Source organism: Podarcis gaigeae (genome assembly GCF_964106915.1).
Source record: "Podarcis gaigeae genome assembly, chromosome: 3".
NCBI lineage: Eukaryota > Metazoa > Chordata > Lepidosauria > Squamata > Lacertidae > Podarcis > Podarcis gaigeae.
The window spans coordinates 68,681,701-68,702,741 of record NC_139680.1 but is presented as its reverse complement, the minus strand read 5'-3'; the positions used below and the strand labels follow the sequence as shown (position 1 = coordinate 68,702,741).

The 21,041-nt window shown below is 43.0% G+C and overlaps 3 protein-coding genes across 10 annotated transcripts in view; 1 reads left to right on the top strand and 2 right to left on the bottom strand.

The window, feature by feature from the left end:
* Positions 1 to 5,869, bottom strand: part of TULP4 (TUB like protein 4) — a 102,235-nt gene extending 96,366 nt beyond the window's left edge. For 2 of the 3 annotated variants that reach the window (XR_014562472.1, XM_083732117.1), the window contains exon 1: positions 5,635 to 5,869. The gene's annotated coding sequence lies outside the window, so the exon portion shown is untranslated. Of the gene's footprint in view, positions 1 to 5,328; positions 5,501 to 5,634 lie in introns of those variants that run through there. The other variant, XM_083732119.1, reaches the window with a different exon arrangement.
* Positions 5,870 to 15,557: 9,688 nt separating this feature from the next.
* Positions 15,558 to 19,382, bottom strand: GTF2H5 (general transcription factor IIH subunit 5). Its single transcript, XM_083732898.1, has 3 exons — positions 19,260 to 19,382; positions 17,883 to 17,940; positions 15,558 to 16,209 (listed from the first exon to the last, which is right to left on the bottom strand). The coding sequence occupies exons 2-3, from the start codon at positions 17,915 to 17,917 to the stop codon at positions 16,029 to 16,031; spliced, it is 216 nt and encodes a 71-aa protein (XP_083589024.1). The 5' UTR covers positions 17,918 to 17,940; positions 19,260 to 19,382; the 3' UTR covers positions 15,558 to 16,028.
* Positions 19,365 to 21,041, top strand: part of SERAC1 (serine active site containing 1) — a 31,013-nt gene continuing 29,336 nt past the window's right edge. For 2 of the 6 annotated variants that reach the window (XR_014562517.1, XM_083732396.1), the window contains exon 1: positions 19,429 to 19,632. Coding sequence is in view for 2 of the 6 variants with exons in the window: in XM_083732396.1 (XP_083588522.1) it covers positions 19,538 to 19,632 (95 nt within the window). In the remaining 4 variants the exon portion in view is untranslated. Of the gene's footprint in view, positions 19,633 to 21,041 lie in introns of all 6 variants that reach the window. The other 4 variants (XM_083732397.1, XM_083732398.1, XM_083732399.1 and 1 more) reach the window with 4 other exon arrangements.

The window sequence follows — 21,041 nt, the reverse complement described above, 5'->3', positions numbered from 1 at the left end:
TATTGTGGAATGAATGCCCTCTCAGTGGAGACCTGCTGGGCTCCCTCTCTGCCTGTCTTTCAGTGGTTAGGAAGTGCTTTATAAACATTCAACCTAATTCTTAATGCATGATCTGCTATTCAAAGAGTTTTAAACCGGCTATACCCTAGAGACTTGAGTTTTTAATAACTGCTCTCTTCCGAATGTTTTCAACTGTTGTCATTTTTACTGCTTACAGCGGATTTAGTGTTTTAATTTTGTTTATTCTTGCCTTGATGTATTTTTATCCTTTTTACTGTAAGCCACTTTAATTGTTCCTACAGAAAAGCAGGATGTAAATAATAAACAAAAACGAAAATAAACTAAACTGAAAGGCTTTGTGCGGTGCTTTTATTCCACACTGGACTAAAGGTCTTATTGGAACAGCACTGAAATTTTGAAACTTCTCGGGTTGGTGCCATACCACAGGTCAGAACTGAGGCCTGGAGTAGCAGTCACTGTATCTCAGTTTTGTTGGCACAGCAAGCTATTTGGATCGGGCCATTAGAAACCAAAAATGGAAATGGAAAGACAATTTTCGGTTCATTATCTACTCATCGGCAACTCTACTCAGAAGAAGCAAGTCACACTGAGTTCACTGAGCTTATTTCCAGGTTGAACTGGAACCCATAGGTGGTATTCAAGTAAGTAGTTCTGTCAGCGCAAAGATTTATATTTGTGCCACAGAACCTCCCCTGGGGAGAATCCTGAGCGCCAGAGAGAGAGACCTGGAGACCATATTTGGTCCACAGCCTTAGGTTTCCCACCTCAGTCTGCACTGACTGGCCACAGTCTTTAGGGTTACAGACAAGGGTCTTTCCCAGTCCTGCCGCGAAATGCCAGGGGTTGAACCTCAGACCTTCTGTACACGAAGATGCTCTACTACTGAGCTGCAGCTCTTCCCCACCAGGGCAGTGTATCAAACCACTTAGTCCCAAAGCTGCAAAAGCAAGGACCTTTACACTGCCACTGTATATGGTACTGAATGAGAAAGGCAGTGGTTTGACTCAGTATAACATAGGTTTGTATGTAAGAGATAAATTAAAGTACTGGTGAGGCACACAACACTGCCCTCTTATAGGACTTTACATCCTTTAAACCAGTCTCCCCTGCTCTTGCGTCCTCTTGTTTTGGACTACAGCTCTCATTAGTCAACATGGCCAATGCCTAGTGATGACTGATGCCAAGGTTCAATGTATCTGGAGAGTACCAGGTTGAGGAATGATGGTGTAAGTTAAGCAAACTCTGTCTAAATTACAGAGGTCTCTCCACATCCCATAAATATTCTCCATTTCATTTTTAAAGCTGCTCAACATACAAGGCTATGTAGAATCACATATAAGAAAGTTAAAAGTAACTATTACTCACTCTTCTAGGTGTTTGACAGTTGCCTTCCACAAATGTTGATTCGTACATACCAATTATTTTCTGAATCACTCAATTGAAAATTGTTCTACGCAGCATTTATGAAGTGAAGATTGCCCATCATAACAGTGACAGAGAATAAGTTAAGTTGTAATTTTTTATTTTTTTACTGGACCCATCAATTCTGATATTTTGCGAGATTTCAACCCTTTTCCTGAATAGCAAAACAGATTCATGGCAAAAAAAGGGGGGTGGATTTATTACCCAGTCAACTGGTTAGGCTGCCCTGTGAGCAGATTATGGTGTTGGCCACATGAAGTTCACTTCAATTTGCATCGCTGTGAGCTTGCTCTACATTTGCAATAAGTCACTAATTTAATATGGCAAGCCCAGAAGGATGTGCTGCCACTGGGGCAATTTAACAGCTTCCATGGAACTACTTGCTAACACAAACTGACCCTTCATTTGGCAAATCAGAGGCTGCTATGCCTTGCTTGAAGAAAACGAACAGGAATCGGCGCTCGATGAGCTCTTCACAAACAATGCGGTAGGACACCTGCTTTGCATGAAGAAGGTCTCAGGTTCAATCCCAAGCTTCTCAGATAAGGCTGGGAGAGACCCATGTCTGAAGCAGCAGCTGCTAGTCAATGCAGTGCATCCACTACAGTCGTACCTTGGAAGTCAAACAGAATCCGTTCTGGAAGTTCATTCGACTTCCGAAACATTCGGAAACCAAGGCACGACTTCCAATTGGTTTCCAATTGCGCAGGTGCGCTGGAAACAATAGCAGAAGCTGTACCGGACATTTGGCTTCCAAAAAAAGTTCGGAAACCGGAACACTCACTTCCAGTTTTCAATCGTTTGGGAGCAAGAATGTTCGACTCCCAAGGTGTTCGGGAGCCAAGGTACAACTGTACTGAGCTAGAGGGACCAATGGTATGACTCGGTATAAGTCAGGCTCCTTTGCTCCTAACATAGCAACTTTTGAACTAGGCATTTCCCTATTTCCTCTGTGATAGAGCAGGGGGAGCCAACATGGTGCCCTCCAGTTGTTCTTGGACTACAATTCCCACCAGCCCCAGACAGAGGTGATGAGAGTTGCAGTCCAACCACAGCTGGAGGGCAATACGTCAGATCAAGAGGAATTCATGTGAGAAGAACATTAACTGGAATGTCAGATCACAGTGAGTATCGCCTCACCCTTGTACAATGGTACTAGCTTGCAGATGCACCATTGTACAATGGTACTAGCTTGTAATATGAAATTCATAGTCTCGTGAGACTCTGGCAACCATGCATAGAACTGCCCACTCCATATAGGGTAAGGGGGAAGAAAGGTGAGGAGAACTGTGGCTGACACAGGCAGGCAAAATAAAATAAAATAATACACTGGATACAATCATAGCATGCCATGGACTTAAACCAGGAACACTGTGTTGTGAGGCTGGGACACATCCTACAGAACTACTAAGGACTGTGTGTGTTTAGGCCTCAGATACCTCTTCTTGTGTGGGAGAATAGAGTTGTGCAACATCAGCTTCTGCAGTTGGTGGGCAGGATGATTCCTCTCCACTGGCCACGTCTGCTTCTACATACCAGAAGCCTTGCTTTCTGCCTTTGCCTATTCAGAAGGGTAGTATGTCCTGCCTGCTATACTTCAAGTTCCACTTTCCCCAACTCCACCCACTAATCTCAGCGTATTGACCTGGAAAATATGCCTTCTGGGATTGCAATATTGCCACCCACAACCCACCTTGTCCCAACAGCACATTAATTGTCTTCTACCTAATCCTTTACAGCACAGAAGTTCTCTGTCCCACGTTCTTGTGGCCACACGGTCACCCTCTTATGATTTTACTTGGGACATTATGCTTAGGGCGTGATGCAGTAAATATTCCCGCAATTCCCTCTTTCTCTATCTTTCTAGATTGGCGTTTCCCAAAGTTGGGTCTCTAATTGTTGGACTACAACTCCCATCATCCCTAGCTAGCAGGACCAGTGGTCAGGGATGATGGGAACTGTAGTCCAAAAAACACCCTGATCTACATCAATAATAATGCAGTCATTATTATTACTACTATAATACTAATATATTTAGATAGCACATTTCCTAGCTCAGTGAACAACAGCCCTGCATCATACTCCAGTATTATTACCCTCATAACACAGACAGCACACTGAGCCTGAAGTGTAGCTTAGTTGTCTGCTAAGTTCATAGCAGAGGTGAGATGTGAACTGGGACTGTCCTAGCCCACAGCTGATTCTTAATCCATATGCTATTCTAGTTCTCAGCTAGAGTTTATGCAAAACTATGATGAATAAACCAAATCTTATTTTTAAAATTATTTTTATTTAAAGAAAAGATCAATATAAATGAAATATTAGTAAAACTATAAAAACTATAAAGAATCGTGAACATGAAATAATTTTCAGAGCTTGCAACCATACTATGCTAAATGATAGGGCTACTTTTCTTATTTTGATACCATCCATTTAAATCTGATTAAGTGGGAGGGATGGGGGAGCATGAGGAGCTTTTAGTTCAGCATCTTCCGCCTCACAAACTTGTCTTGCAAAGGCTGGCATTTAAAACTAATTTTGCCAGTGTCTGGTTTCTGATGTTGCAAACCCCATCAGAATACAAACACCAAAGCCTCTCATTTGAGAGCACAGCATGTGGCTTAAGAAAGGGATGTCTTGGGCAGACAAATTTCAGCATGATAAAATGGACCTGCCAGTGAAACATGCTGCATAACATATAGTTGTATGGCCAACAGTTCTCATCAGATGACCCTTTACATCCTATTGCCTACCTAGTCAAAACTATTCCTGCACGTTGCAAGAATAACTAAACACAGATACATGTACCAGCTATTGGGGGGGGGGGGGTAACCTGGAAAGTCCATCACCAACTCTCCTTTTTATTTGAAATAAACAAGAATTTGAAAGAAAATGACAGGGCTGGAGATATTGCCCATTAACCTAGAGCTGAGAAAGTTATCACACTGTCTGATTAATTGTAGTAGCAGAGAAAGCTCACAGAATCTTCTTCCCAGGACCTTATTGATTACTTGTTCCCTATCTCCTAAGTTTTAAGGTAAAAGGTTTAGTGATCCCATCTTCAAATTGTGCAGAAATTAGCATCATTTGTAAGAAGTGAAACACGGTAGCAAAAACATCCAGATCAAAACAAGACTTAACCATAAGTTCAGCACTGACTTAACCATAAGTCCAGCACTACAGGTAAATGACATCAGTATTTTTCAGACAACAACTAATGCTGTTTCTCCTCCTTTCTTCTGTCCTTAAAGCTGGCAGCTACTGCCAGGTCCATCTATAGCAATGCTGTATATTCCATTCAGCAAGCTATATTACACAGGAAGGTTCAGAAAATCAAAATTCCTTCAATGGCGTGACACATAGGAAGGAAACACAGGGAAGGGGTTTGAGAAGAGGAAAGAGGGGTGGTTTTGCTGCAAACCTACACCACAAGCAAAACAAGGGGCTCCATTCCAGTCACTGCCTCCTTTCCTACATAGCCTCCTAGATGGTTGGCTAGTTGGCAGGCAAGACTGTAGACAAAAACAGCGTACCCTGAAGGGGGGGCAAAATCAGGTGGTCCATCAGAACAAAAGAACCACAAACCAGAAACCACCTGGCTCCTTGCATGACACAACAACACACAGCCACCTTCCCACTCACCCACCCACCCACCCGCCACAGCCACCACCCCGACCCCAATCGCCTCCACTCCCACACCTCTGGGCAGCCTGTTTTTTTGCTGCTTTCAGAGGTCCAACGCTCTTCTCCCCTACCCTCTCCTTTTTAAAATAATAATAATAATGAATATAATAGAGGAAATGAAAATGAAGCCACACGAAATCTCTTGCCGAGCGAGAAGCAGCCCTGCTCCATCGCGAGAGGAAAAACAAACAAATAAAATACCTCAACATTCACAAGCAGCCGGAGCATCTGATCTGACATGGAGGGGAGATGGGCAGGATTTTATAGGCACCAACATCAGCCCTGGCGAGGTTCTCCCGCCCATACACAGAGATCCTGCATCCTCCTCCCGCGGGGAAGGGAGAATCATACCGCCAGGAGGGAATGCAATTGGAGGAGGGGGGAGAGAGAAGAAAGAAAAGAGAGAGAGGGATCCAGTGTCCACATAGCAGCTAATAGGGTGGGTGGATGCAGTTAAAAGAAAATGGGACACACACACACACACTCACAGACAGGCCAATTCCTTACCTCCGTCCAGGGCGCAGCAGACTAAACAGGCAGCGCCGGCGGCAGCCACTAGAGCTCGTCCTGTGTGGCTTCCGCCCCGTCTGCCTGCCGTTGCTCCTCCCCAACCAGCCCGGAGTCCAGAGTCTGTCTGTGTCTCTGTCTCTCGGTCCTGCTGCTGCTGCTGCTGGGCCTGACTCCCCTTTCACGTGACGCAGCCACATGACCCAACATGTTACTTGCTTCTCTCTCTTTCTCTCGCCGCCCCCTCCCCACCCGCAACTCCGCCTCGGCCCCCTCCTCCTCCTCTTCTCCGTGTCGGGGTCTCTCGCTCGGTGTCACGCGAGGAGGGCCGAAGGCGAGCCGCGCCTCTGAGCACGTGCAGAGCGCTTTTGCCCCTCCGCGCGGCGGGGCATCGCAGTCGAGCCTGTCCACCCCGCTATACTGGAGCGGAGGCAGTCGCTTCGGGTCAAAGGATGCGGCTTTCAGGCCTCGGCCTGATGCTGCCTCAATGCGATTCCTTTATTTTCATCGCGAAAGGAAGATTCCGTTATTGTTTTATCATTTGCCACTGCGTTTTTTGAACGTTTGTAATAACATTAATAACTGCATTGCTTAACAATATTCCCGTGATTTAAGACATCGTTCTGGGGTGTTGTGCAACTTCCCCAGGGGATGTGTTTTCTTTGTGGTATATTTAAGTACAGATTCTTAGGTGGTTTATAGGCCGTTGGTTTTTTCTGGAGCAACAACTGCAAATTCTGTCTTATTGCTGCCTACAGCGCCAACCTTGATCCAGCATCAATAGCTTTATAACTGTCATATATAATGGGCCTCCCAGGATGGAAAAGGGTGTGTCCTCGCTTTCCTAGTTCCTAATTGCAGCCATTCTGCCTAGAATTCAGAAAAGATGTGTTTGTATTTAGAATGATTGTTCAGAGGCGGTTTTAGGGTAGCACTACCAGTTCAGTTGCACTGGGCTCTGGCACTGCAAGGGTTGCTGCAACAATAATGTAGAATGGGCAGGCCAAATTTTAGCATTGCACAGGGCACCACAGAAATTTGAGACCCCCAAGTCTGCCGCTGGATTTATAAATCATTTAATCAATGTAGTATACATAATAAAATTTTAAAAACAATAAAATAAAATAAAAACTTAAAAGAAATGTAAGGTAAAGGTACCCCTGCCCGTACGGGCCAGTCGTCTCCGACTCTAGGGTTGTGCGCTCATCTCATTCTAGAGGCCGGGACCCAGAGCTGTCCGAAGACACTTCCGGGTCACGTGGCCAGCGTGACGAAGCTGCTCTGGCGAGCCGGCACCAGCGCAGCACACGGAAACGCCGTTTACCTTCCCACTATAAAGCGGTACCTGTTTATCTACTTGCACTTAGGAGTGCTTTCGAACTGCTAGGTGGGCAGGAGGTGGGACCGAAAGACGGGAGCTCACCCCACCGCGGGGATTCGAACTGCCGACCATGCGATCGGCAAGCCCTAGGCGCTGAGGTTTTACCCACAGCGCCACCCGCGTCCCAACGTTGTTATTACTAGCACCCTCATAACTTGCATTGCTCTGGAATTCTAATAAAACAAAAAATCAGTGCAGTTTTGAAAGTTTGGGTCCGCCTTCTTGATTCAAAATGGCAGGCAGTTGCATCCTCACAGATGAAAATCCACTCCTTGATCTCAATAACCATGCACATTTAGGTTACATCTTATGAGGTGTCCAAACACAGAGTGAACACACCACTCTGCAAAATGATGACGATTTAAATTTCTTACTTTCACTTCACCATAAGGTCCCAAGGCAGCTTACCGTGGTTTGTCAATGCAATATTAAAAAAACAATTTAAAACAAAGTACAGCCAGGAATAGGGTGGGTCCTTAATAATATACCGTATCTCTAAAGGCCAGGGTGAAGAGGTGCATCTTCAGCATTCGATGCATAATAAATTCAGACACACCTCTGTGGAAATAGATTATATGTTTAGGTAGGCTTGCTGAAATACTAAAAAATGGAATTTACTAGAATGCATATAGCTTCTGTTCCAGCTAATTTAACTTTGAAGGAGAATTTCACTTTAAAATGACAAGTAAGAAATAACATGATGGGGACATTTTAATAATCGCTCAAATGTTGTCGACATGGGAAATAGACAAACTATTATCCTTTGAAGTTATGAGGCAGAAAGTCGCAAGTGCCCTGTTGATGAATAAACTATTAATTCAAATAAGATTCAGATACAGGTTTAAAACTGTTATGAGCTGTGGATAAAACAATAGAGTAGGAGTACGGGCATAGGTTCACAGACAAAGGTGCGATGGAAACCCACCTCACTCCCTGAAAATAAGGAATGGTGTTTTTATTTGTATAGACATGTTATAGTTCGTATTATATTGAAAGTCTGGAGTGTATTACTGGTGTCTCTGCGCCCCCCGCCCCCTCTACTTTGATATTTTAATACCTGTTTTCTGTTATTATTTTGTTGTATGCTTGATTTAGCATTTTAATAAAATAAAATAACCTGGTATGAGCACTGGAGTTAGAGAGGGTGTCTCTGGAGTGGAATGGATTTCTGAGCAATAGTTACACTGAAATTTAAATCAAAAGAAGAGCTGAGCTAGATCAGGCCAAATAATCTGGTCTGTGACCGTTTAATAAAATTTGATTTGATTTGATCAGGCCAAAGACTCATCTAGTCCAGTATCCTGTTCTCTTCATGGCAAACAAGATGCCTATAGGGAGCCCACGAGCAGGGCCTGAATACAGCAGCATCACTCTTATAATAATAATTAAAATTTTATGCCACCTTTGCACACACAAAAATCATGCACAAAGCAACTTACAACAAAAAGAGCAGCAGTACGTCTCAAAAACGACAATCACAAAAAAATTCATACTAATAAAACAGCACTATAATAGCATATAAAACATCATACAAAGAACATTTAAATGCTACATAATAATAGCATAACAGCAGAAACAACAAGAGAGCTTGAGAGTTTCACCTTCGTTCCTTGAAACCCCTCCCATGGAGAAATCCAAACCGACTCTCCCATGATGCTGCTCGCAGCCCCTTTCCTACAGTGGCATATTACAAGGCTTCCGAAAGTAGGGGTTTGGGATAGCTGGAAAGACCCTTCCCATTGTGTTGCTCGCAATCATTCCTTGCTAGTATTTCCCAGCAACCGGCATTCAGAAGGATACAGCTTCTGACAGTGGTGGTAGAACATAGTCAACATGACTAGTAGCCACTGATAGTCTTATGCTCCTTAATCTACAGTACTGAAAAAGTCTTAGTCATTGTTCTAGGTACAGTACTTGTTTTTGCTTTTTCAGGATATTGTTTGACATGTTGCAAAATCCTGTAAAATTGGTTTCAGCAAAGTCATGGTGGGATCTTTGCAGCAATTAGCAATGACAGCCTGGAGGAGATGTTGCATGTTGTAAATTGTCTTCTGTTAAAAAACACACACACTTAGCTCTCCTAACTCGTAGCATACATAATCCAGCACTGCAACTTTGTTGGATTGAACGACAATAAGCATAATTGAGTTTTGCCTTGATTGTATTATAATTCTTGCATAAACACCATCCCAGATAAAATCTGTTAGAGGGCAAAACTAGATTTCTCTTGGTTGCGGAATGAGTGTGGCATATTCACCATGGATCCTGTTTCCATCTCTCCTGTCCTACCTGCCTAGCAGTATCACACTAGTTTTTTTATATTTTATGCTCTTGGATTTTTCAGAGTCTTGGTATAAAACCTCACTAGCATACAGTGGTATCATGTTACCACATCTGTTGACTGTTAAACCCCAAGATCACCTTTTCTAATACAGGAGAGTAATTTCCCTGACAAAAACAGTTACGTCAATACCATTCACAAATCCAGAAGAAAGTTGCAAATTTCAGAACAAATCATGTCTGTGGCACAGAATATCTACCATATATTTTAATGGGAGTGATTTGTGAGTGCCCTCCTGTGAAAGCAACAAGTATTATCAGAAGCAGCTGTGAGTTGGTGTCAATCTAACAGTTGTTAACTGATCTGTTAAATGAAAGGAAGTGGGCTGTCCCTCAGTGAACATTTTTAAGGAGAGGCTGTAGTTCTGTAGTTCCTTCACTGAGCAAAGCTTGGACCAGAAAGCCTAAAAGGTCCCCTCCAACTCTATGATTTTATATAAGATATAATCACTTTGGATGGTATCAAATGCTACTCCTACTCAGAATTAGACCATTGAAATTAATAGACATGCATGACTTAACTTAGGGTTATTCATTTCAGTGGGAGGAGTTCAATACTGTATAGCGCTATGGCAATCGTTCTGTCAGCGCAAAAATCCGGTTGCCAGACAGAACGATCCCCATCTCCTTCCATGCTTTTCTCAGGGTTCGCTTCACACAGCCAATTGCAGAAGGTGCATGCATAGAAGTGGGGGAAATCCCATTGCTCTAGAAGAACTCCTTGCATAGGTTTCCACAAGAATGACGCAGTAGTTGAATCTTGCACACGGAATCTACTGAGTACAACTCCATCTCTCCACAGTCTTCTTGACACAAGAAATAGGAGCCCTATTCACTTGTTCCTCCTGTGTGTAGGAACCAGGGCTTTTTCAGCCGGAACTCAGTTCTGGCACCTCAGGTGGGCGCCATTGCCGTTATAAGAGAACAAGGGTGAGTTCATGGTGAGTTCCGACACCTCTTTTCCTAGAAAAATAGTACTTGTAGGAACCATACAAAAGAGGTGAGCAGGATCTCATCTGTCTAGCCCGGCTGCTCCCAATATTAGCATGGCCAACTGTCTGTGCTGAAAGAAAAGGAGATGCACAAACACTTGTACACACATAGATTCTCCACATGTTTGGAAATCTCAATCGTGCAGAGTTCTTGAACTTGTGGAAAGCCTGAGCATGCATCTAGCAGTACAGATATAGGATCACCTTTCAAACATTGTGCAAATAACTTTAGTTGTTAAAGACATTACTCTAGTCCATGCACACCTTTGATCTATCATGCTTGTTAAAGCCCAAGCTTAAAAATGGGACACATGCAAACACTAGCCATGACAAATGATGTCAGCCACAAGTGGAAGTGTTTTGAGTCCTGAGAAATCTGGAAAGGCTACTCTTCAGCTTTTTACTCACTTCTTGTAATACCTGATTATCCGGATTAATGATTGCTGAGCTGAACATCCTGCCTCACCGAATTAGTTTCCTCTCATTTGTGTTATAAGCATAAAAATCAGTATAATACAGAACACGCACAATAGCAGTCTGTTCTTTCTTTTAAGATATATCTCACAGACCCATGATATCTAGAGTGAATTGGGATAGCCCTTTGCAGTTGCTCAGTTCAAGTTGTTACATCTGGATAATTATGCTGTAAACTGCCCTGTGATCTTTGGATGAAGGGCAGTATATAAACTTAATGAATAATAAAATAAAATAATAATTGTCTGAAATCAGCAAATTAAAATTTTGTATTACACCATTTAGCTCCACAATGGAGCTTCCAAATTAGCTAACTTTAGTAAAGAACAAACACAAACAGAAAAAAGTGAAAAAGTAGAGAGCAACCACCAACAGCAAATACTGAAACCAACAAGCATCTAAATAAGAAATATTTTTATTGACACTGGAATGTGCCAATTACACATTATAAATCAAGAGGGAATAGCTAGAATTCTCATAGGGAGCATTTCATAGTCCACATCTGATGTCATATTATGTCCAATGTGGAGTAGATGGGCTGGATTTGAGGACTTTCGGTGCTAAATTGATGTTAAATATATATGCATTTGGGGGGACAAAAATTCAGGCCTTTTCACCAAAATTTGAACATACAGACCACCCCAAACACTGAAGATATACCCCCAAACTAGAAAAATGTCCCAAGTTGTAGTCATCAAATCTGATTCAAAATTCAAATTCAGAAATCTTTGAATGTCTGTCCAGTGACATGAATATTTGAAAGTGGAGACTTGTTTCCCCAACATTAGTTTCTGCTTTTAAAATAGTCCAGAAATGTTCCCCATCATAGCTGAGAGGAGGCCTTCTTGATGCTCCACTGCTAGGTGAGTTTTCTTACATGGTGACATGGGAGGCCTTCTCAGTGGTGACACCCCATTTGTGGAATGGTCTCCCTCTTGGGATATGACTGCTGCCATCTCTTCTTTGGTTTTGTTCCCAGCAAAGTGAAGATACATTTATTTGCTCAGGCATTTGTGAAGTATTACTATCCAGACTGTGTTAAGATATAGTTATTTCTGTGGTAGCTCTTGGTATTGATTTGTTAACTGCTCTTGTTTTATGGTATTAAGGTTTTTAAATGTTTTATTGTGCCCTAACCATAGATCATTTATGATTAAGGGTGGGCTAGAAATAATAAAAGAAACAAAATAATACCTTTTCTTCTTACCACCTGATGACATACTTGGGTGGAAATGCTATGCCACTTATCTGGGAACAAACCCCATTAAACTAAATGCTAATTAACTTCAGAGTAAACTTGCACAGGATTGCTCTGTTAGTGTTGCCTACTTTTATTACTGCCTTTTTTATATCATACTTTTCAGAGACATTGTTTCTTCCTTTACATCTGTATCAGCCTAGCACTATTGGCTGTGATCTAAATATGAGCCATTGGCCCTTAATACAATATTGAAATAGCAATAGCAATGTTATAGTGCCACAAATATCGGCCTCCCAGAAAATGGCAGTAGTCACTAAGTGAAAAACTTTAAATGTTTTAATTCTACCAAGTCTCATGCTATATGGAGTTTTCACTAAAGTGTTTTTCATCTCAAAGTGAGGCATCATGAGGCAAGCTTGCTGCAATGGAGATAATACTCGGACAATAAACAATTAAAAAACGTATTTGTGAGGCTAGGGAACAAGAAAATCTGTTGAATATCAATACCTACAAATAAAAAGTGGCTTTCTGTAAACCAAATAGAACTGTACTACCAGAAACCCAAATGGAATTTACTGTTTCTGACTTATTTTTTGCCAGCAGGGGGAGACTTGCCTCCCTCGTAAGATGAGGGAGTTCCAGCTGCTCACCTCAATTTCCTTTGCTCAAGGTCCTTGGGAAAATCGGTTGCCTGGCAACTTCCAGCAGGGCAAGACTTCCCTCCATCATGGGCTGAGTTCTAGCTACTTGACCTATTCCCATGCCTCAGAGTTCTGGTAATCAAAGGGAAACACCAGGGAAGACCAAGGAGGGCAGGTAACGTTGCTTGGATAATCACGGCACCATATGAGGACACCATGTTACTTATACAAAAAGCAAAAAAAGAAGCTACGTTTGCCTATAGGATAAATTCCAAAGGCCTATCAAAAGGTCACAAAATAGTGTGCAAGCCTTTTGGTTCTCCAGCTTTTGTTATGTTGTCATTATGTATATTTTTCATGTTGAAAGCTGCCTTGAGCATGGCTTGAACTATGGAAAGGCAGCATACAAATAAAATTATGTATGTATGCATGTATGTGCTGTTTTATCAAGTTCAATGGTAAACAAAGCGTGGTGGTGAGGCCATCTGTCTGCATGTGGGAGGATGATAGGACGTAGCAGACATTCAAACAAGGCTCTATTGGGTGTTGTGCAGGTTTCAGGTTATACAGTACCAGTCTATCGGAAATTTAAAAACAGAATGGTCAATTCCCCATGTCTGGAAATACAAAAATAGCTGTTATCCTGCTATGTCTATTTATTTCTGATGCTACACTTGAGTGTGATTGTATTGTGCAAGTCCTTTGCAAGCTGCTTTGAGAGCCTCTCAGGGTCTCAGCAGGATGTAACTTCTCTGAATAAACACATTTCTTCCCATCTTCCTTTTATATAATAGATTAAAATCAAGCATCCTTCCACTATGATATCACTCATAATCAATACACACATATTGATTAGAGTAATTCCTGACTTTAAAGGCACTTATTTTGCTTTATTAAGTCTCACCTTGCCTACAAAGGGCTCAGAGCAGCTTATATATAATTCCCAACAGGCTCTCACCTGGACAGCTTCCAAGGATACAGATTCATCAGAAATGCATCACTGCATGTGCCAGCAGACCATTCTCTGAGCTGACAGTAGAACATGCTATTTTGGATATGATTAGTGTAGGAAGCATAATAAAATAAATATGTGTCTCGGGTGACTTTCTATGTTCTTGTGTTGACTCTTTGTTCACTGCTCTTTTTTTATAAAAAAAAGGTGGGTCATGCAGATGACTTCTTTGCCAAAGGTAAACAATTTCAGTGGAAAACCTGCTCTTGCCCCATTTGTGTTTGCATGCACCTCTGGAAGAGGCGCACAAGTGTCTTCAGAGCATAGCATTACAGAAGCCAGCTGAATGGGAGGGACTGGAAAGAGATCTAGAACAGCGATGACCAGCTGCTTCATTCTAATTTGTGGGGTGCTTTTTTGACCAAGGGGCTCAGAGTATGAATATCACATATGCACTTTATAAACCGAACGTATATAAAGCAGGGAGGTGAGAGAGAGAGCACAAAAGGAAACTAACAGGGGAGGGGAGAAGGAAAACAGCATGAAAGCAGAGCCAAGTAGTGGGATCATGGATGCTGCTTCCTTGCATGTAGTTCCGAAAGCTGGACAAATAATCTCATAGGCCAGCTGCTGCCTTCAAGCTGCTTGTGGGTCATTCTTGCCCTAGACAATTCCCTTGCACTGTGTCAGGATTCTCTTTCAATGTGCATGAGAAGCCAAAATTATTAAACTGGGAAAACAAGATTAATAAAACCCCATTTTAATTGCTTAAGCATGTTACCAGTGCTTGAAAAAGTGACAACTCCTTCCTTTTTCCTGCATAAGTAATGAACTAACTGAAAGAAACCATGCATCTGTTTAAAATAAAATACATCTCAGATTTCTCACTCTCCTTTTATAAGGAAAGCAACAGACTGGAGGGCAAGGGAAGCAGCTATGCCATTCTTTCAATTTGTTTTGGATTTTTAAAAAAAAACAAATTGTTGTAAAACCTGGTAAGCTCCCCTTACTGGTATATTTTCTCATTGATAAGGCTTTTAGACCAGCAGGTGTGTTTGATTTAAATCAGAATCTTAATAGATTATTGGTGCTATATCAAGCATCTGAGAAGAAATGGCTTGCTCTTTCCCCTAAAATTAACATTCTGATTTCTCCCATCTATGCACAGCAACAAGCTGAAGCTTAGAAATACAAAAAAAAAAAAAAATATTGTGAAAGGAAAAGAGGAAAGCCTCTTGACACAATAAGGGATTGATATGGCCCACTAGGTAGGGCATTGACCTTGGACCCACATACAAAGGTCATGCTACCCAGAGAATGACTGCATAGCCTTAAGCATCTTCATCTTCCATCTGTACAATAGGAAGAACCCAGGGCTTTTTACCCTTAAATATTACGAGTCCAAAGGCATTAAACATGATTTGTGTGTTATAATTGGTAACTGTGTTGCATCACCATAATAGCCACTTAGCAAGTGACATGATTTTAAATTAATGGGAAAACATCTGCATCGGTAGAAGCAGGTGCAAGTAATGCATACTAACCTTCTCAGTGCCCAAAAGTTTAATTCCTTCCTGTTTTTTAGATTTCATAATTAGCTATAAAATCTTTATTGCACTCTATTTTTATACAAAATTGTAAAAGTGTGAATAAAAGTTTCAAACTTCATTTCAGTAGGGTTCATAATGAACCCTATAAATCAAAAGAAGAAAATTCCTGGAAATGCTGAAAAATAAAAGCCTGACCAAACCAAGCACAAGAACACTTTCCAACAGTGCAATCTCTACTCAGAAGTAAATCCTACTGAATTCAACTGGGCTTACTCCCAGGTAAGTGTGCCTAAGACTGCAATCCTATACACAAACCTGATGAAACTTAGTGAAATGTAGTTCTCTAAAAATGTATAAGACAGAACTATAAACCTGTTGAAAATTATTCAATGTTATGCAGGATTCATATTATTGTTTATTTTTCAAGGTCCATCACAGGAAATTTGGTAGTCTCCTTTGGTCCTGTAAAAAAGTTGCACAATCCATTAAAAACAGAAGGCATATGTGCTTTAAGGTTATCTTCCCTCTAAAAGGAAAGTTACAAAGAATAAACAATATGAACATTGATTTCCCTCACCCTCAATAAAGCATAGCCTAAAGTTCAAACAAGTAAACTCTAAAATCACTTGCAGTGGCAGACACTTTACTGGCTATCAGAAAACTATACTTCATAGTCTGTAACTACCACAGCAAGAAAATCAAAGAGACTTTTTGAACATACAATCTAATTAAATAGTTTATTTGCTATAGTGACTTTTGCTTTTGAATCCCCACCAAATCTATTACCAGGAATATCTACACATAAAGTTTCAGTTCCACATTTATTGATTGTAGTTAGACACAGACAATTCCAGTCCCATTTTCTATTTTTGTGTAATGGGAAAAGAGTTCTGGTCCATTAACTCTCCCACTTTCTCCTGCAGGAAGTAAACCATCTCAGCTAACACAAAGACATGTGTTTCATCCAAGTCTTGTATGATGAACTTCTTCCCCAGGGCATTTGATTCATCCAAGTACAGCAGAAACTGCTTCATGGCTGGGTCACTGTGGAGGCACAAATAAAATGGTCACATCACATGATACTTTAACTGAATTAAATTTACACTCTTTTGGAATAACTGAACTATAAGGCAGCTCAGGAGTACGTTTTCAGGACTGGTTTGTTACTTACCTCTGTAGTCATGGAAACTGGATGGTCTTCAGAAGCATTACTGAAATCCCCAGAGTGCTCTAAAGTTATTACATAGCTGGTGAGCTTCAGAAAAAGAAATTGGGAGTACTGCAGTTAAAACCCCTTTTGAAAGCCAGGAGTCTGAGCAGCTCTTTGAGCTTAACCTATCAAAATACAACTAAAATTCAGTCAAGCTGTTTATAATGTAAAAATCTGGCCTTCAAATAGGCTGAGCTGGACAGGGAACACAATCATAGAGCTATGGTAGTTGTATTATCATATGGCTATGGTAGTAGGCATGATAGCTGTATTACAAGCAACAATACTTTTCAAGTAGAGGGGAAAGGAAATGTGGTATAACGCACAAAAATTAAAGCATAATATATTGCAGGGTGGTTCAACAATTTGAATAAAGATATTTATTCTGTATCTCAAGAGTCTTGGATTTAGGAAAGGCCATTTTTTCTAGTCTCCTACTTTTATTCATGGGACGCGGGGTGGCGCTGTGGGTAAAAGCCTCAGCGCCTAGGGCTTGCCGATCGAAAGGTCGGCGGTTCGAATCCCCGCGGCGGGGTGCGCTCCCGTTGCTCGGTCCCAGCGCCTGCCAACCTAGCAGTTCGAAAGCACCCTCGGGTGCAAGTAGATAAATAGGGACCGCTTTCTAGCGGGAAGGTAAACGGCGTTTCCGTGTGCAGCTCTGGCTCGCCAGAGCAGCGATGTCACACTGGCCACGTGACCCGGAAGTGTCCTCGGACAGCGCTGGCCCCTGGCCTCTTGAGTGAGATGGGCGCACAACCCCAGAGTCTGGCAAGACTGGCCCGTATGGGCAGGGGTACCTTTACCTTTACCTTTACTACTTTTATTCATACTCCATGCCAATGATTTCATTCAGGAATTATAATAACCAGTTTCCAGTTTCACTTATGTCATTTCATTTATTATTGTTTATAAAATTTGCCCATCGCTTTAGCTTAGCCAGAGCAACCCAGAGCAACTTTCAACCAGACAGACAAACCCTCCTGCAAATAAATACATTAAAACCAAAAGGAAAACGAAATACACTTAAAACATCCTGCTCACTTAAAAAGGCAAGATAAAGAACAAAGGCCAGGTTATAAAGGAAAGGTTTTGCCTGGCACATAGAGATATATAATGAAGGTGCTTTGTGAACCTCCCTGATGAGAGCATTCCACAAACAAGGAGCCACCACAGAAAAGGCCTGTTCTCATGTTGCCACACTTTGGACCTCTCACAGAAGAGGCACCCAAAGAAGGGCCTAAGATGACAATCACATGGTCCAGGCTGATTCATAGGGGGAGAGGTGGTCCCTGAAGTATTGTTGTCCCAAGCCATTTAAGGCTTTATAGGTCAAAACCAGCACTTTGAATTGGGCCCAGAAACTGATTGGCAGTTAGTGCAGTTGGGCCAGGATTGGTATATGCTGAAATGGTCTTGCCCCGGTGAACACCCTGGCTGCTGGATTCTGCACCAGCTGAAGTTTCTGAACCATCTTCAGCGGCAGCCACACATAAAATGTACTACTTACCATTCTATAAGTATTCCTTTCAAAACATTCACCATCTTCACAAAAGATTTTCAGACTCCTAAAGAAACCAATAAATAAAAAAGGAGTCAAAATATGTGTGTGACACAGTTTATAGAAATTTTTTTACTGAAGTTTTAAGGCTTCAGTCCTATGGAGGAATTCAGGAAAAGAAACCTCATTGAAACCAGTTAGGTATTTTGCATGCACAGAATTGCACTCTTAATCACCCTACAACTAGTAAATCAAGTTGCTAACATTATGCATTACTGGCTGTTACGAGAAGTTGTTGAATTACAACTTCTTACTAAACTGAAAACTAGGGAGAGACCTGGTCTGAATAGCGATATTAGATTCTTGTCTCATTGCATATGCTAAAGCTATTTTTGGTCACCTGCATACTATCCCTTGCTTCAACAGCATTTTTACCATACTCACTTAGTTGGTCTTTAAGGTGCTACTGGAAGGATTTTTGTTTTGTTTTGACTATGGCAGACCAACACGGCTACCTATCTGTAACTCATACCCACTGAGTCAATCACCCATCTCCTACTACCCTTCTGAGAAAAGCCCCACCCCACCCTCCCACTATATACTGTTATGTAAACTTCGGGATGCACGCATAGCAAACCTGGAAGTATTTTACTAGGTTTCGCCACACGCACATGCGGAAACCTCGGGATCTGACTGGACCTCCGGAATGGATCCCATCCACAACCGAAAGTACCACTGTATAAGGGCCTGGTGACTCCTATTTCAGTGTACAGTATCTGAAGAAGTGTGCATGCACACGAAAGCTTATACCCAGAACAAACTTAGTTGGTCTCTAAGGTGCTACTGGACAATTTTAAAAATTTATTTATTTATTTCATTACGCGTTAATAAAATTCTGAATGCATACCAGTATTTAAACAAATACTAGCACTCAACATAGAATCACAGAATTGTAGAGTTCGGAAGGTCCATCAGGGGCATCTAGTCCAACCACATGCAATGCTGGAATCTTTTGACCAACGTGACCCAACGTGGGGCTCCAACCCACAGTCCTGAGATTTAGAGTCTCATACTCTACGTAAGTAAAAAGTAATATTTTCAAGAAAGAAAGGTGTGGGGGGAGCTATCATTCATGAGCTAGAGGCTCTCAGGTTTAGAATCAGGTGGCGGGGGCAAAGCTGCCTTAACCCATTCGCACATGTCAGCGTTGGCCACCAGGCATCAGATCAGCCTTTCTCTACACACAACACTACAAGAGGCTACGCGAGGCAGGAGGAAAATTGAGGGGCGCGAGGAAGAAGCCGCACAGCTACTCTGGCCGAGGGAAAGCGCTGGCGGCGAACACGACAAACAAGGGGAAGGGGGGGGAGAGAAACACCCTCTTACGTTTCACACAACCGGCAGCATCACCTCGGAGGCGGAAAAATAAACCAAGGTCTCGCCTCTCCAGCAAACCGGAAGAGGCGGGCGCAGTTTAAGCCGCCGAGCTCCCGCCCACCACGCCACCCCCGCGCGCGCGTCTCGGCTCGGCGTGGGATTGGCTGGAATCTGCCGGCGGCGGCTGCTGCGCGCGCGCGTAGGGGGGGGGGCTGTGGGCGGACGCAGCGCCCACCCCAGAGAGCGTAGGCGGCGCCGAGAGCGTCTCCGTTCGTTGAGAGCTGGGAATGGGCAGATGGGCAGGTAGGCGGGGGCGCGAGGAGGCTGGAGCTCATGGGCGGCCGCGGGGATGTGGTGCTGAAGCCGGCGCTCCGGAAGGCAGGTGAGGCTGCGGGGGGCGGACTTAGCGCTGGGGGAGGTCACACGCGGCTTTAGCACAGCTTTCCCCCGGTCTCAGGCCCGCCCGTCTGCCGGCCGGCCGGCCGGCCGCTACTTCGGACAGTGGCGAATGCTTTTCGTCGTCCAAGACCTCAGCCCTGTGCGTCCTCCTTTGGGAGTAAAGCTCCCCTCGCCCTCTTTTGCCCTTAGGGGTTTCATTTCGACGGGAACGTGCCTGCATGGCTCTTTGGAGAGACGCTTCTCTTCCATTCCGAATTAAAACCTTTCTCCTCCCTTCATGTCGACACTCATAAATTCGAAGTTAGTCATCGCCCCCACAGCCGCCAGGCTTGGATGTGTTGCTCCGGAACCTTCGCTGCGGAGCAAGTTAACGCGGTTATAACATAAGCCACTTTACTGAAGCGTCGCATTTAGGCGGTTTAGACCATTTTTGCAAGGGGTGCTTTAATTGGCTTAGATAGACACACGATAAGTTTCAAGTGGGCTCTTTAGTTGTATGCCGTCCTTGCAACAGTCGCGGGTGGTGCATTCCGGATTGCATCGTTCTCACTGAGTCACTCGTGCAAACGCACAGGCAGGCCCATCCCCACCCACATGTGCCTCCCTAAATACTAAGATTTGCAGTGAAGGCTTTTTTATGGGTTGAGGGTTGGTTGGGTGGGAGGAAGGAGGCTGCATGCAAGAGCATTCTAACCACTGGATCCAAGCAAGTGTTAGACTATAAAGCAGACTAGTTTCCTGCATTGAGGTGATAGTCTGGGTGATGGGCCATTAAGAGAACAAAGGAAAAGGGGCTCTGTGGGAGAGACCAAATATAGTGGTACTTCTAGCTACGAACTTAATTCATTCCGGAGGTCCGTTCTTAACCTGAAACTGTTCTTAACTAGAGGTGTGCTTTCACTAATGGGGCCTCTTGCTGTCGCTGTGCCGCTGGCACACAATTTCCGTACTTATCCTGGGGCAAATTTCTCAACTCGAGGTAACTCTTCCAGGTTAGCGGAGTTTGTAACCTGAAGCGTTTGTAACCTAAGGCGTTTGTAACTCAAGGTATCACTGTAGTAGAGCCTCTCCCTCAACTTAGAGATGAGGAGGACGAAAACCAGCATTTGAATTAGAGTTTTGGGGCTGTGATTTGAACTAGAGGGAAAGCAGCAAGCTGCAGAGAGTCAGAGCACCATGTTTGATTCCTGCTTGAATCAAAGGCTGCCGCTATGGGAGAAACAAGACCTTTTTGGGGTGCTAATGCTGTGAACCCCTCCATGATGTGCTCAGGTTGTGTATATGTGTAAATAAACCATATGCACTATCATAAAGACACAACAGTCTCTCCAAAAGGAAACATGAGCCCTGACCAAGTGCCTGGAACCCCTGGAATCTCGCACTGCTCGGAGA